Here is a 15,385-nt window from a genome sequence, read left to right as displayed (position 1 = left end):
CCAGCTCTACCCACTGAGTTAACCAGGCGCCCCCTTTTCTTAATTTTAGCCAGGAAAAAACGTAGGGCTATATTCACACTGCAGGCAAAAGAGACCCAAATTCAGTTTAGCTCATACCTGACTCCGATCAGAGCAATAAGGCTTGCAGTGTGGATGTAGCCAAAGCCCTGTGTGTTTTGTATACAGTAGGCCACTATACATATGTCTCTGCCTGTGTCTGTACCTCCAATTCATATATATGCTGAGCCTGCACTTCGGCCTGTGAGGACAGTTCAGTGTGTTTCTGATGAAGCTCATCATAGGCCTCTTTCACAGCTTGAACATCCTGCTGCTCACTCTTGATGCAATCTTGAAGCATTGCCTTCTGTTTAGTACACACATACAGAGAAGACAATGTTCAAAAAGACATGATTACTGATGGTTCAGTATGGCAAACAACAATTAATCACTAAAATCTTTACTATTTTCAGCTTTACAATCTAACCTGACAAATGCTTTTGTTTTATAAAAATGTCACCATTACACTGCACTCTCTCACACTAGTTTTTCTTCTACCTCTTTGTCCCAGTTGGTCTTGAAAGCAGCGTAGCTCTCCATCAGTTGGGCCACCTTGTCTTCCGCTGCCTTGCTTTTCTTTCGCATCACCTCATGTTCCTGCTTAAGGGCCTGCAGTAAAATTAATCACCCATAGGATTTTTAATGCAATACTAAATTTTTATGTGTTTATTTAACGTGAACAGAAGGTCTTAAACAGGGCAGGGAGAGAGAGGGCTTCTTGCTAATACAAATCAGTTGGCTTGTGTCATTTTAATAATGATTTTAATAAATTAATGAATAGGTGAATTAAAAGTGAGAAGGGGGTACAGAGAAAAGAAAAGAGAATAATAAACTGTAAAGCCATAAATGGAGAATAAACATACTATCATTCAGTTGCGGAGGGGACCGTATTCACTAATGTATATGTTATGATAAACAACACCACATCCATCACATTTATGAGAAGAGACAATGGTCGTCATTTATTTCTGTCCTTGTGTAAATTCACTCCATAATCATTTAAATAGACCCTGAAAAATTCCTGATCTGTGTGGGATGTGTTGGTGGTGCAGTTTTAGCTGGAGGAATAAACCCCATTCTCAGATCCATTCTGATGTACATTTGCATCAGTTAAAGCATAAATGGTTGAATATGTGCATCCAGGAAAAAAGAAAAAGGGGGGAAGTCAAAAAGACCAACAAAGGTGAAAACACAGAATTTAGCAAATTTCCAAGAAGCTGTTATTTTAGCAATTGCTCTTCATCTTCATAATTCTCCTGTTTTATTCCCATTATACTAACTAATATTTATTTGCCCTTGAATTATAACCATCTAAGACTGAAATCATATTATTTTAATCTGGATGTTTACACAATGGGGTGTTTTCCATGTGTCCTTCAGCTTTATCTGCCTTAAGAAAAACACTAAAAGATTATATATAAATTATGTGTCTAAATTCCCCATGAACTGGGAGGAGGAATTTCCTTTAATGTTTAGTATAATAGAATAATATTTTTCTGTCATTTTGGACAGTTGTATTACATTTTTGCCTCTTCTTCATTATTGTTTTAGTTCTACAATATTGCAAAAATGTAAAAAGTTACAATTTTGCTATATCATTTTTGATAAAATTACTTTTGACAGTAAATAAGGTGATGTACAAGGTCTGGTTTAACAGTCCATGACTTTTCATGATTTAGTAGGAGTTTCACTATAAGTTATATTTCTATTCTTTTCTGTGTTTGAGCTCCTTTTGAAATGTAATCTTAATTTTAATTTATTTAAATTAATTTAAAAACATGGTATAAATCTGGGCTCAGTTGGTAAGAAACAAGAATTCAAATTTATGAATGTGCTAATGTACAGTATGTGCATACAATATGAAGAGTTATGTCCATAAACCAGCAAAGGATGAAAGACTCTGACCTGGTACTGCTCTCTTTGTGTCTGCAGCTCCAGCTCTACTCTGCTTACTGTCTGTGTCTGACTCAACAACAGTTGCTGGGTATGCTGCAGAGATCTCATCACCTCCTATACAAACACACATGCATACATACATGCCAAGCTTTATTTTTGACCTATTTGCAATTTGAAATTGGAAAAAGTGACGCATAGATTCTTCCAATGGAAGTAAAGAAAACAAAGCATCCTCTGAAACAACCACATTCCTAAACTATCAGTGGAGATAGCATCAAGGTTACGGTAGTAAACACATGATTTCCTTCCTATTTCCTAGTTTCTCACCAGCTTTTCTGCTCTTAAAGCTACATTTTCCTCCCCGAGTTTCTTGCTCATTTCAGTTTCCTACGAAATGTTAAAGAATACAAAAAAATAATGCATTATTATGTGATTGAGATTCGCATTGACTCGTTCTGGGGCTAGCTAATGATTGTCATTTACCATGTTCAGTTTCAAGTGCAGCTGCTGTATACGCTGCTCTCTGCCTGTAGGACTGTGGGTCTTATCATGTCTAACTGATGACATTTTGGCCTTGATCAGCTTGTTACTGACTTCCTCCAGCTCCTGAGAAAGCACCATACATTCATCATTTCATCAGTACAAAATTACTCAAGTTGATTACGTCTGTTTAAATACTTACAATACTTTAGATATTATTTATTGGGCAACCATAGAAATGTATTTATCTTTATTTATTAACAAGTTCACAATGCCAACAGGTGCAAACTTCAGGTATTTTGTGTGATCCACTTTTAGATATATTAAATAAAATGTGATGACATCTTGCCTCAAATCATTCCAAATGTTGAAGCACGTGTCCACAAACCTTCTTTAGTGAAACGATAGTTTCTTCTTGTTTTTCATTGGCAGAGATCAGTTTCTTATTTATTTTCATGGCCTCATCAACTGGGAGAAATGCACACGGTAAGACACCATTACACAGAATACTCTGGCAAATAACATTAACAAAAGAGAACTACTATTCTGTGGTTTAACAGCATATATGTCATACTCACATTTGTCCTGACAACAACAGCAAGCTAATGCACTTCAACAGCATATACAGTACTGCATATGTTACTGTAGGGCTCCAGAAGCGCTGCTATCTACTATTGTCAACATTCATGACATGACATATACACTATGTAAACATGATATATTAAAACTGTCTCCCTTTTTAAGTAACATGTTGCTCCTCTATACTGTTTAAAAACATTATTCATTTAATATTAGACTGAACCATATAATGAGCAAGACACATAACTTGAAAGTTGGGATTTGGCACTACATCTTCTAAAGCTTACCATTAATATTGATAAAAATCATCCACTCAGTGGATGTCCAAAGTCCTCTCAGAACACACAGCAGCAGAAAATAATGCATTTTCCCTCTATTGTCAGGTGGCAATAAGTAGAGTAAGCTACATTGGACATGAGTTTAATAGAAGTGGATGGCTGAAGAGCAGCAAAATGTCTTATTTAACAGCAGGATGCAGGATATTTGTTGTTAACAGCATGGACCAATGAAACCTGTCTTGCTGGTATTAATGTTGTGGGAATGTTTTATTGGCTCACATAAAGCTCTGTGGTAGCAACACTAAACTTTGTTGCAGATCTCTTTATCAAAATACCCCGGAGGAGCATTTAAAGGGACATGACAGTGACCGTTGCTCATTACCCAGATCTTGACCCCAAAATAATATCTTTGGGATGAAGTGAAACTGGATATTTGTAGGAATTAATGTGCTGCTGAAAATTCTGAAAGAGCTGAGTCATACCACTGTATCAAGTCAGCACGGACCAACATCCCTGTGAATTGTTTCCAGCACCTTGTTACATTCATACCCTAAAGAATTCAGGCTGTTCTGGGGCAAAACAGGGCCCCTTCTGCTAAGTTCTAATAAATCGAACACTGTGTATACTTTTTTTTAGGCAAAGTACCTCCATAACACACTGTACACTGTATGTATGTAATGTACTATATGTATCCTGATCTGTGTAGAATGCTGTTAGTGCAGAGGTGTCTATCTTCAGGCAAATTATGTCTTTGCAGTAGTTTTTAATCTGCAAACCTACAGCCAAAAGGAATAACAGCTACGTATATATCTATCTTTCTGTGTATGGATCCTCCTATCCACCTATTCATTACCATTCTGCTCTAGTTTCTCGTGGGCCTGCTTGACCATGGCACACTGCCTCGACAGAGCACTGAAACGTTTCTCAACCTCCCCCAGCTGGTTCAAGTGGCTGTCCTTTGACCTGCTCTGCAACGCTAGTTTCTGTTCCTGTGAAAGAGGTAGAGTTAAAACAAACAAAGAAATGAGCGCCCTCTACAGAGAGAGAAATCCAAGAAAAAAGTTGCCATAGCACTGGACGCTGTTTGACTTGAATATCTGTGGAAGTATAGAGCAGAAACACTACAACACTACAAGCTTAGCTCCAGAAATTACTGCAAGTATGAATCAATGAATGATTATATAGAGGAATGAAGATGAAACTTTTGTAACTGTAAAATGTTTATTTCTTAAAGCAGTTCAACCTTTTGGGAACTACATTTATTCACTTTGGTGTCATGTTGGTTTTTTTGTAGATTAAACAAACGTGATGTAACATGTAAATTAGCAAGCACTAGAGGTTCTGGTAGGCCATATTTGTTCTAACTTTAGACAGAGTCAAGTTAGCTGCGGTCTTTCTGTCAAGCTAAGCTAACTGGCTGTCAGCTCTAAGTCTGCACTAATTTTGTCAGACACAGAATACTACAGGGAGAAACAGCTGTCAAGTGATTCAGAGGATGATGGTTTAACACAGCTAGGACCTTCTCTTTCTGTGGGATGAAGGAATCAACTCGGCGCATGCCTCAGAGCACTTTATCGCTCTTCAAACTGCCATTACAGTTTGATTGTCTGTATCAAGCTGAGCAAATTCTTTTCCTCTCTTTCGTTTTCCCACTCACTCCCTTCACTCTCATTCTGACTCCCTCCTATCCCTCTCTTCAGTACACCAGCTCGCTTTGACTCCCTCTCACGCTGCTGAGCCACTGTTATGTGGAGAAGGTTAAACCGAGCGAGGCTCAGTTATAAAATATTTTAATAGAGATATTTTCTCTGCTGTGCTGGCAGTTCAAAGTGTCACACACTCCCTATCCGTTACTCCTGATGAGCTCTTCCCTCCAAACCCATCTCTCCTTAGCACCATTCCCTCATCCTCCTCTTTTAATTTTTCTCACTCCCACCCATCCTCTGTCAACAATTTGTACAATTGGAAAATCCTTCCTTACCAGCTCGTTTGACTTCTTCTCCAAGTTGTACTTCAGCAGCTGCAAAACAGCAGTAAAAGAAAATCAACAAGACTGATGAGCAGGCCCTTGTGAGTTGTGTGAATTTTAGGTTTTCCACCCTTCTTCTCAAGATCCAAAAAAATTAAACAATGAGATGCTGCAATCAATGAAAAGATTTTCTGCACATTAACCCAGTATACCACATAATGCCCCATGGTTATACAACACAGCAGAACTGCCACTGAATTAAAGTGAGGCTGATTTGTCAGCAGCTGTTTCTAAGGTCAAGAATTAACTTTGAATCTCATCTTTTGAGCCAACATGAATTTAAGGTCCTTTACGTTTTTTATAACAACTTGGCAAATTCTGTCCAATGAAGACGATTGTTTAATTTGATTGAAAGCTCAACACAATTGTTTCACCATTGTTTACATTTAGTAATATGGCAGACTGTAGACGATATCACTTCAATTAAATATATAATACTGTATATAATTGATTATAATCTTTATGCAAATATTTTACATATTTAATAAAATGTGCTCCCTATCTATTGATGTTGGGCTGCAACTAATCTGTTGATTTTCTTATTTAATTAAATTAATAAACTCATTATTTGGCCTATTGAATAGTGCTAAATGTCTGAGTGGAATCTTAAAATGTCATGTTTGGTGCAACCAGCCCATACATATTGAATTTCCAATGATTCAAAACAGAAAATTATTGAATCTTCACATACAAGAAAAAAGCTGTTTTTTTATTTTTTATTAAATGATTTAAACAATTCATTGAATATGAAAATTGCTGCAGATGAATTTTCTGAAAGAGCGTTTGTGATTTTTATTTTGTCACAAGTTGTTTGTCAAGTTTGTCGCCACTGAAACTTTTATACGATACGCCTCCCTGTGATGTTATCAGAATTTTGTGTCATTTATTATCCAACCAGCACTTCATTAACCAGTATCAGTGGGGTTCTTATTCTCCAGACCACCAGGGGGGTCACCAGATAGCTTTTAAGGCGTATAAAGTTGATTTATGGTTTAGGGGGAAAAATAAATGTCCCTTTTTTTTGTCAAGCTGTTTGTTTTGTTTTTCTTCCTCATAAAATACTGAATCACCTCTTCTAATGATTAAATAAAATAAAGCAAGAAAAAAGGGGAAATATTCTTCCATCATATGCATATGCAGCCAGTGACGAAGGTTTTGTTTAATGTGTTGAAGGGGTCCAATTGTCTACATCTACTAGCCTGCTTATACAATCAATTATTTGAGACTAGGAGACAATGCAGCAGCTTGTTAGCTTTAGTTTCAAGTTTTATGCCAAGTCTACAGTCTATATTAAGAATACATTTGCTTTTTATTAATGTAGTTGTGTGCAGTGCCTCGATCATTTGTTTGATTTTAAGACTTATAAATACTGAACTATATTACTATGGATATTCATCAGCAAGGTTGTTTATTCCGTTTAAAAGAAATGCTGTGATGAATTATTTAGATTTAATTATGTATTAATTGAACCATACTGTTCCAATGGAGCTCAAATTTGTAATTTAGCAGATCGTCAAGGTACGGCAATTAAATCACTTCAGTCCCAACTGCCACTGATGTGAAAATGTGTAAATTAAAGGAGTCCACCAGACCGTGTCCCAAGAATGAACACAACTGGGCCTCGCTTTAGCCAAACACGGCAGTCAGTGTCTGCCAGATAGAATATCAAAAGCAGTCTCTATTGTCTCTGTAACACGGCTGGGGTGTTAAAATGCAGTGGACCGTGGGGATGGCCGTATATCACCTCTGTGGTGTCAAGCTTGAAGACGAACACTCTGGGAGTCAGACTGAATCAGGCCTATGCACCAACACCCTAAGCCCTTGACTCTGGTCAGACAATAGCTTTCTTTATTTACCTATCTCTTTGGACAGTTTAATAGTAAAATATGTTTTGTTCTGAATTGAAAAAGAAAGAATGAAAGAAAGAAAGAAAGAAAGAACGGTGATGAGATGAGTGGGAGTGCTGGTGTGTGTGTGAGAAAGACAGATAAAGAGATGAGGCTGTGAGTGTTGCACATCTCAGTACCTGTAGCGACTTCAGCTCTTCTTTCAGGTTTTTAATCTCCTTCTCTTTTAACTCAGCACTGACCTGGTATTTCCCCTAAAATGTTAGATTATTATCGTGGGTGTCAAAAAAGCAATAAATACCAAAGCACAGCACACAAGAATCCACTCCAAGGGCCAAGATTGTGCAACGGAGATGAGTGAATTTACTACTCCACTAAAAACATTAATTGAATAAAATGCTCAGAGTATCACGTTGATGTTTTTTGGAATATGCTCTTCATACCTTCTCCTCCTCAATGTTTCTTATTTTGGCCTGAAACTTGAGATGAGAAAAGAAAAGACTTTAATGCACTGTTAAAGTCTTTGTTTAGATATAAAAACTGTAACCATACAGTAAAAACATACCTGCTTCTTAACATTGATGAGTGACTCTGTGTGTTGGTTTGCCACTGTTTCAGTTTGATGTTGTAGTGTTCCCTGTCATACCGAAAAGACAAAATCAATCAAAACAAATGATCAACGAAGAATAAAATATCAAATTTAACAAATAAATGAATATATAAGTACCCATGATATTTTGTGAAGTAGCAAAATCTAAATATTGAAGATGTTGTAAAGCCAGCTAGACTCGGCCGTACCTTCTCCCACTCCAGCTCCTGTTTCTCCAACACCAGTTTACTGATCTGATCCTCAAAGCGTGTCTCTGCATCCTGAACCATGGAAAGGCATCATTTACACAAAAGCTGATGATCAACCATCCTGCCTAAGACTAATCATACATACTGAGTAAGGAGTAAGTTCTTTGTTCTGTGGGCAAATAACTCTCTGGAGTTGAGCCAGAAACTCCAAACTGCAGTAAGTTTCTCTGGTTCATTCCTCCGTATCTTTTGCAGATGCACACAGAGAAAGAGGAACATTAGAAGGGAGGAGATATTTGTGGAAAGCCATCCCTATCCTCCCTCTTCCCCCGTAGAAGGCAGGTAAAAGTCAATTGCTCTCTATATCCATGGGACTTTTTTATGTGCATGTGGGAGCTGGTTAACTCACTGAGTTTATTTTATAAGTTCCTATTAAACTATGCTACCAGCGTGGCACTGCACTTAAAAAAAAGGAGTGCACAGGAGATAAAGCTGTTATTTTTCCACTGAGGAATAATTATTTGTGTGAGTGCATATGTGTTTAAAAAGACACTAGAAAGCTTTATTAAACCTGGTAATCCATGTAAATCACAATAGGCAGATTAACTTAGAGCTGGGGGTACTAAAACATTTTAATTTATATTTTGCTAAACAAAATCTCATAATATATGATTTTACTTAATTGAACATGCATGTCTGTTAACATTATATATTTGCCATGGCTTTTCATCTCTTTATTGTTTTATTGCTGTCCTGAATGAATGGTTTTTACTGTGCGTTAAAAAAAAAGAGAAAAAAAAGTATCTGGGCATAAAAAAGTGATAGTTTATTTATTAGCTTAGTCGGAAGAAGTTAAGACATAGTTTATCCTTTAGTTATTGTGATAAGTCACAATGTGTCTTCATATGCACTCACCTTTATAAACATATTTTTCTACATAACGCAATGCTTTCCCATTTACTTCTAAGTCCAGCAGTATACCACACTCTGACCAACTATGGCAGTGGGTTATACTGTATTAAAAAACAAAAACAAACCCATTGGAATTTGACCTGCTCAGGAATGTCCGGCACCATCATGACATCCTCTCGCTTCTCAACCTCTCCACCTCACGAACGACACAGCTACAAAGTGCTACTATGATAGCAGCAGCGCCTGAGGAGGATCAGACTGATATACCATCTGATGTTTGTGTCCCAGTTAACATGACAATAACAATAAAAATGAAATGGCAACAAATGACCGACATCCCATTTTTGCTCCCCTAACCTTTAAGCACACTCAGAATGTGTTGTCAGGTTGAAAGTACTTGCTGGAGGGTAGAAAGCATGATTCTTTTTTGTTACTTTTACAAACAAATTTCCTTTCTACTTATTGGTCAGGGGCCAAATGGCTTATGTGACCTCCATCTTGACGCAATATGCATCAAATCTTGCTGGCTTTTGTCCAGATGGCCAAAAGGGGCAACTGGTTTCCTCTAAGGAACATATAATACCATCTCCCCTACTATTTCTATTAAATGACACTGCTCGTAAGCCAAACAGAGCCATTAGTGTCTAAGTTCAAATGGCCGCAGAGGAACAGAGGAAGTAAGCAATGCTCAAAACAATACACATATTTTGTCATATTTGTTGTAGAACTACTCTGCAAATATTTGGTAAGTTGGTTCAACTTAAAAACATATTATCCCCTGCTGACTTAAAAACATGAGTAGTTAACTTGTGTTGAGTAATTAGTTCAAAGTCATGTTAGGAGTTTTGAAAACCAACTAAGTTAAGTCAACTGAATTTGAAAAAACAAAAAATTAAGATATTCAGTTAAATCACGCTGAAAATGTTAGAGTAAGATTTGCTTTTTGTTTAAATTTTCTTGGTTTGAAAAGTTAGTTCTTCATTTGACACAAAGCTTATGATTACAGATGTTCCAGCTGAAGTCACTTTGTACCAGTTAGTACCAAGACAATAACGCAAGACTTCAAGAGACTGTATTAAATTAGAAGTGTACGTAAGGGCTAGGGCTTGGAATTCTATACTAACCTAACCAGAAACAACTGTGACTTAATTTACATCTCTAAAAATGATTCAAATAAAACAAGCGAAAGCAGTTTTTTGGTGAACTGGTCACAGTCAGTGGAAATGTACAACCTGTGATGATGGGCCACACTGCATCATTTTAAGGGATTACAAACTACAATGGTTGGGATTATGACAGTAAAAGACCCTGCCTAAAAAGCCAAACACCTGCTGGTTTTCCAATTAGGTACAACCATCAGAAACCTGGACCGCTGTGTGTTAAGCAGACTGTGGCAAAGTGCTTTCACAGTAATAGTACTTGTAACATTTGGCATCAGCTCCAGGACCATAATGCAGTATTGGTTCAGTTGCTACTATACCCTTCGGATATGGAGCTCCTCCACAGCTTCAAGCAGATGAGTTTTAAATTCCAACAACTGTAGTAAGATAGTGCCTCCACTTTCTGTCTGACAGCGAGTGCTGGACAGAGACAGCTCCTGCTCCATCGCAGGTCCTCCTACCTGCATAAAAAAATAAAAGCTTCTAACGTAGCTACTCAAATATTTAAGCCATCCAAAGGAAATACATCAGTTTGGTATTTGAAGACACAAAAAATATGGCTATATGCTGAGGCTGTAGGACACATTCAAAGTCCAAGCCGTTTCCTCCTGCATCCAATAAGAAAGAGTGAAAAGCCTAACTTTAACCCAAAGCAGACAGTTAAACATCTTTATTGAGTCATCCATCAGCATAACAACTGCAAGTGTCCTGCAGCTTTTAATCAATATGAAGAAAATGTGTTTGGTTTCTGAGAATAAAACTGAGATGAGTACAATACCCAGTAATAATTTATAGCAAAACGTTTTTTTTTTAAATCTTAAAATAAATAAATAAATCAGCAGATGTTCCTTTCTTTCTCTTCTACTGTCAGAAGTTGTAACTTACAGTGTGGTGGGTGGGGAGTGTCCCTGAGTCTGCACTGAGATCCATGGAGTTGTTTCAGTGCAGGCCAAGGTCCCACTGGGCCTCTGCCGCCTGTTAATCATGAAGAAAAAAAACATTTGGTTAAAAAAAGGTTAATAGAATTGGCTGTTTAATAAGCAGTAACACTCTGCTTTTCCACTTATACGCTTATAATTACTTCCTCAACTGCAATTTTTACTGCTAAATGATTTTATTAGAAATAATAGGCTAGCACATTAAAGCCTCGTAATGTTTCTCAATCACAACAATCTAACCTAATGGCTTTGAAATGACCATTAGGGTTTTTTCTTTCTTTGTTTTACACCACTTCCATCGCAGTGAGAGGATAACACCTTGATAAGCCATCTAGGTTCAAATGAAGCAGCCCACTGACACTAATAGGGGTCATAGCAATAACACTGAATGGACAAATTGCGCTGTCAATGCTTTTGAAATGATCTAGGTTATTTCATTTGACCTGCGGATGGTCCTCTGCAACGCTCTCTGTCCCCTCAACATAACCGAGGTACTGAGTGGCACACACACTGCATACACGCAAACACACACCTACGGGAAAATATGACTATTTAAGTGGGAGGTCTCCACTAGCCACTGATCTCTTAATAGAACAGAGCTTTTTTTCTCCCATTTAACCTGCGCCGCTATCAATCATGCTGGAGGATTAAATGATCCCTGCTAGAATTGGCTACTATCATAAAATGACAGTGTGACCCCAGGCTGAGGAGGGAGGGGATGTGGAAACGTGTGTTAGTGTGTCAAAGTGATGCTGTACGTGTGTCTCATGCGCACACTGTGAATGTGTGTGTGACTGTGAGTGAGGGAGGAGACCACAGTGTCTTTATTTGCTTCTCCTGTGATTCACTTGAGCAGGTATTAACCACCATCTCTAAGCCATGAAAAAGACAAATTAAAATAACTGCCATCCATTAAACGGGAACATTTCTATCGAGCACCATGGTGTCTGTATTACCTTCGGGTGAGTTATGTGAGTTACTGCTCCGTAATGCACTGAGGAAAAGAAAGTTAAGCCCTAGCCCTGAGATTGTAATACAAGTAATCACAGTTTAGCCAACAGCCATGCAATAACTAAAGTACTGCTATCGTAGTGTAAAGGTGTACTACAACTGGCCTTATTCACTGAACACATTTAGACGTGTTACAGTAGGAAAAGCACTGGTGTACAATGTAAGAGCTGAATTTAATTTAGCTGCTTCAGTTATTCAAGTATTGTCCATGCTGGCTCACTGTCATACTAGTGTTAATGTTATTAGTAACACGTCTGCTTGCCCTGCTAGGACAAGTCCAAATGTGTGCCACAGTACAAAACAAAGTTATCAATGAAGACTCTATATCATATATATATACACTGTCAATTCTCTATCCACTAATACTGCTCCATTCCCACACCATGTGGCAGCTAAAGCAAGCTCTTTATAAACTTATTTAAAAAGGGGAAACTGTGTTTTTTAGGCACATCATCTGGTACATTAACTTAAAGCTGCAATATTATTTGAATATTGTGAGTTACATATTTTACTCCATCAGGTGAAGTTACTCTTCAGACAGTTTCCAAATTAACATTACTGGACTTTCCAGCTTTATTTTTTTCATGTTAAGTGGCAATTAACAGTTTTAGATAATAAAGGCCCGTTTTTAGGCAGAATAGACCTTTTCACAGCAGGTGTTAGCAATGACACCAATTAAGGTTTTGTTCCATTCAGCAGAGTGCTGCTGCTGCTTTACAGTCACTGTTACTGGGACACTTAATGAACTCAGCCATTGTCCCCTAACTAAACCCGCCTCAGTCAAACTGTACAACCGGTCTTTCATGTTACACTTTTACATTTGAAGTATGACTGAAATGACAGAAACCTTGATTCAAATCCAGTTTATTATTAGAGTTAACACCAGACTGAAGACAGAAAACTTTAACCTGAAGCTGAACCAAAAGCTAGCTAACCTACAGTGAAATGTTAGCTAGCATGACTCTTCAGTTTGCCAACAGAAACCAAAGAAATAATATAACGTAGTTTTCATTTGAACATGTTGTCTTCAAATACGCCCACGACGCTAGGAAACAACAGTTCGTAGTTGGAAGTTGTTGGTATTACTACATTACCTTTAGCAGCAAGTTAATATGAAGCCGGCCGTCACAGCGCCCTCGCGCCTCCAGCCAAACGAAATGCACGCGCGAGGAAGCGTAATGTCTTATGGTCAGAGGACACCTTGTTCAGAAACACAAAATAAAGGCTTAAAATAGGCAACACACAACAGATTGACATTAAGATTAAAATTAATATTATAGATATTAATATATGACGACGCATAATGCATGTGTGCTCACATCCTCAGCAGCCTGAGACTGGACATTTTACATACATCGCTCCCAACACACAATCAATACATGCTGATGCTGAGAGTCTTATTTGCAAATAAAAAATATGGTTTAGACCTTTTTTAAATTTATTTGCATCAAGAGATTGTGCATCATCTGAAGGCAACATTAAGGACCGACTGTCGAGCAGTAGCTAATATTCTGTGCTCACAGAATTAGTTTCAGCACTATGAATACAAGTGAGCACAGCCATAACAATATACAATGCAAGTTAAACGTCTGTCAGTGGGTTCAGTGTGGATTAGTAATCGGTGCCATCTAGCGGTTGAGTTTTAAAATTGCAGCTATACTGAAGGCGCATCTGCATGGACGCGGTGTGTCTCTGGTGTCTGCCCGCCTGTTGTCAACTACAGGAGCGCTTACTTACTTACTCAACCGCTTTCCCTTCCTTCGGTAGACATGGCCTCAATAAAAGAGAGAGCCGCGGCGCTGAACCTTGCAGAAAAGTTGTGTGTGCGTCCTCAAGGTAAGTTCATCAAACCAGGGGTTGGGATTTGTGCAGCTCACGGAGGCCTGTTCATGTGCCCGACTAGTCCTTCCTGGCCTACTATAATTAACTATCTAGTACTAACTAGCTCTCAAATAGTTGTTGTGGTCAACCCTCACTGGTTAACAGTCAACCCCAAATCACTGCTGCTGACTTTAGTTAGTTATACTAAAGTCAGTTTTCCTCAGCTGGTCCTTCATATTCCTCCACCAGCCTTTCCTCTTCCCCAAGCTTTGTCATTTCTCAGATTGTCCTACACACCCTCCTGTTTATCTGCACTCCAACCTTGCACAGTTAATTAGTGAAATATGATTCAGTTCCTTTGATTTTCTCGGCCTTTGTCTTAGCACATGGAGTGGCGAGTAAGCCAGTGCAGTCTTCATCCATGTGGAGTGGCCTCATCTCCCACCTCAGGTCCTCTGTGAAAGTGAAGCGTCGACGGGTCCACCTCAAGTCTCACAGCGACTGCTTCCTGGGCTCAGAGGCTGTTGATGTGGTGGCAGGACACATAAATCATGTCAAAGGCTTTGAAGGTGGGTGTGTGTGTTAGGCAGTGGATTTTATATATGGTAGCATTCACATTTTACATCAAACAATTGCCCACTTTGGAAAATTGTTCTGGCCCATACACTCGGCCCAACTACAGCAATAAATGACGGTCCACATGTGGGCCAGATCTGGAAGCCACTTACATCCCGTGACATAGCCACATCTTAGCCAACTGTATGACCATAGCTGGCCCTGTTCTGGTCCTGTGTTGGGCCACACAGGTGTTCAGTGTTCAGTTCTAGTGTTTACTGGCTAAATGTGCTTATTTGACTATATGTCTACTACAAATACAGTGCTGACTGGGGAGGAGAGGAAGTAACTGGAAGAAAGATTATCTAATGACATTTTATAGTTTTGCAAATGTTGTGATGTGAAAAATAAATAATATTTGTGGATAATACTGTCATCAAGTGTCTGTATTAATGAAGTGTCTTGGTTAAGGTATAGTCTATCTGGAGCCACTGCTGAAACCTGTCTGGTCTCACACAGGGCCAGAACAGGGCCATCTGTGGTCATACAGTTAGCTGAGATGTTGCATGGGCTGTAATTTTATTTATGAAAGAAATGTAACCCATTTCCATTTGATTATAATTTAAGGTGCCAGCGTGTCACGGGACAAAGTGGTGTGTGTGTGCCAGGCTCTGTTGGACTGCAATGTGTTTGAGGCAGTGGGAACCAGCGTATTTGGCAAAGAAAAGAAGCAGGATGCGTTTCAGGACAGCAAGAGTGCTCTTTACAGGTTAGCTACACAGACACACAACTCCTAAAGTCATTTTTACTTTGTGACACAGTCAAAATGTTGTACCCACAATGTCTGTGAATGTGTTTGCCTTTTCTACACACAGGTTTGTAGGCGTGTGTACTCCTTCGATCGATGAGTTGGAAAGTGGTGCGCTTGTGAATGGGATCCAAAAACTCTTCTGCGGTGCTCCTACACACAGGTATTAAAGGTCCAGTGTGTAACATTTAGGAGGCTCTATTGGCGGAAATGGAA

At 38.6% G+C, this 15,385-nt stretch overlaps 2 protein-coding genes across 2 annotated transcripts in view; one reads left to right on the top strand and one right to left on the bottom strand.

Moving 5' to 3' along the window:
• The window catches only part of LOC118330032, a 19,537-nt gene extending 6,371 nt beyond the window's left edge, over nucleotides 1-13,166 (bottom strand). The window contains exons 1-15 of the mRNA XM_035664407.1: nucleotides 13,080-13,166; nucleotides 10,922-11,011; nucleotides 10,357-10,497; nucleotides 7,965-8,036; nucleotides 7,732-7,803; nucleotides 7,610-7,645; nucleotides 7,346-7,420; nucleotides 5,272-5,310; nucleotides 4,144-4,279; nucleotides 2,822-2,901; nucleotides 2,437-2,559; nucleotides 2,281-2,340; nucleotides 1,963-2,067; nucleotides 556-666; nucleotides 224-364 (exon numbers count right to left, since the gene is read on the bottom strand). Of these exons, the coding sequence (XP_035520300.1) occupies nucleotides 224-364; nucleotides 556-666; nucleotides 1,963-2,067; nucleotides 2,281-2,340; nucleotides 2,437-2,559; nucleotides 2,822-2,901; nucleotides 4,144-4,279; nucleotides 5,272-5,310; nucleotides 7,346-7,420; nucleotides 7,610-7,645; nucleotides 7,732-7,803; nucleotides 7,965-8,036; nucleotides 10,357-10,497; nucleotides 10,922-10,966 (1,236 nt within the window). The 5' untranslated portion in view covers nucleotides 10,967-11,011; nucleotides 13,080-13,166. The remainder of the gene's footprint in view (nucleotides 1-223; nucleotides 365-555; nucleotides 667-1,962; nucleotides 2,068-2,280; nucleotides 2,341-2,436; nucleotides 2,560-2,821; nucleotides 2,902-4,143; nucleotides 4,280-5,271; nucleotides 5,311-7,345; nucleotides 7,421-7,609; nucleotides 7,646-7,731; nucleotides 7,804-7,964; nucleotides 8,037-10,356; nucleotides 10,498-10,921; nucleotides 11,012-13,079) is intronic.
• A 454-nt stretch (nucleotides 13,167-13,620) lies between these two features.
• The window catches only part of LOC118330659 (DEP domain-containing protein 7-like), a 6,944-nt gene continuing 5,179 nt past the window's right edge, over nucleotides 13,621-15,385 (top strand). The window contains exons 1-4 of the mRNA XM_035665298.1: nucleotides 13,621-13,821; nucleotides 14,190-14,375; nucleotides 14,989-15,130; nucleotides 15,237-15,332. Coding sequence (XP_035521191.1) covers nucleotides 13,755-13,821; nucleotides 14,190-14,375; nucleotides 14,989-15,130; nucleotides 15,237-15,332 — 491 coding nt within the window. The 5' untranslated portion in view covers nucleotides 13,621-13,754. The remainder of the gene's footprint in view (nucleotides 13,822-14,189; nucleotides 14,376-14,988; nucleotides 15,131-15,236; nucleotides 15,333-15,385) is intronic.

The sequence above is a fragment of the Morone saxatilis genome, unplaced genomic scaffold (genome assembly GCF_004916995.1).
Source record: "Morone saxatilis isolate NCDOM2014 unplaced genomic scaffold, NCSU_SB_2.0 Contig2, whole genome shotgun sequence".
Taxonomy (NCBI): Eukaryota; Metazoa; Chordata; class Actinopteri; family Moronidae; genus Morone; species Morone saxatilis.
This window is presented reverse-complemented; position numbering and strand designations above follow the sequence as displayed.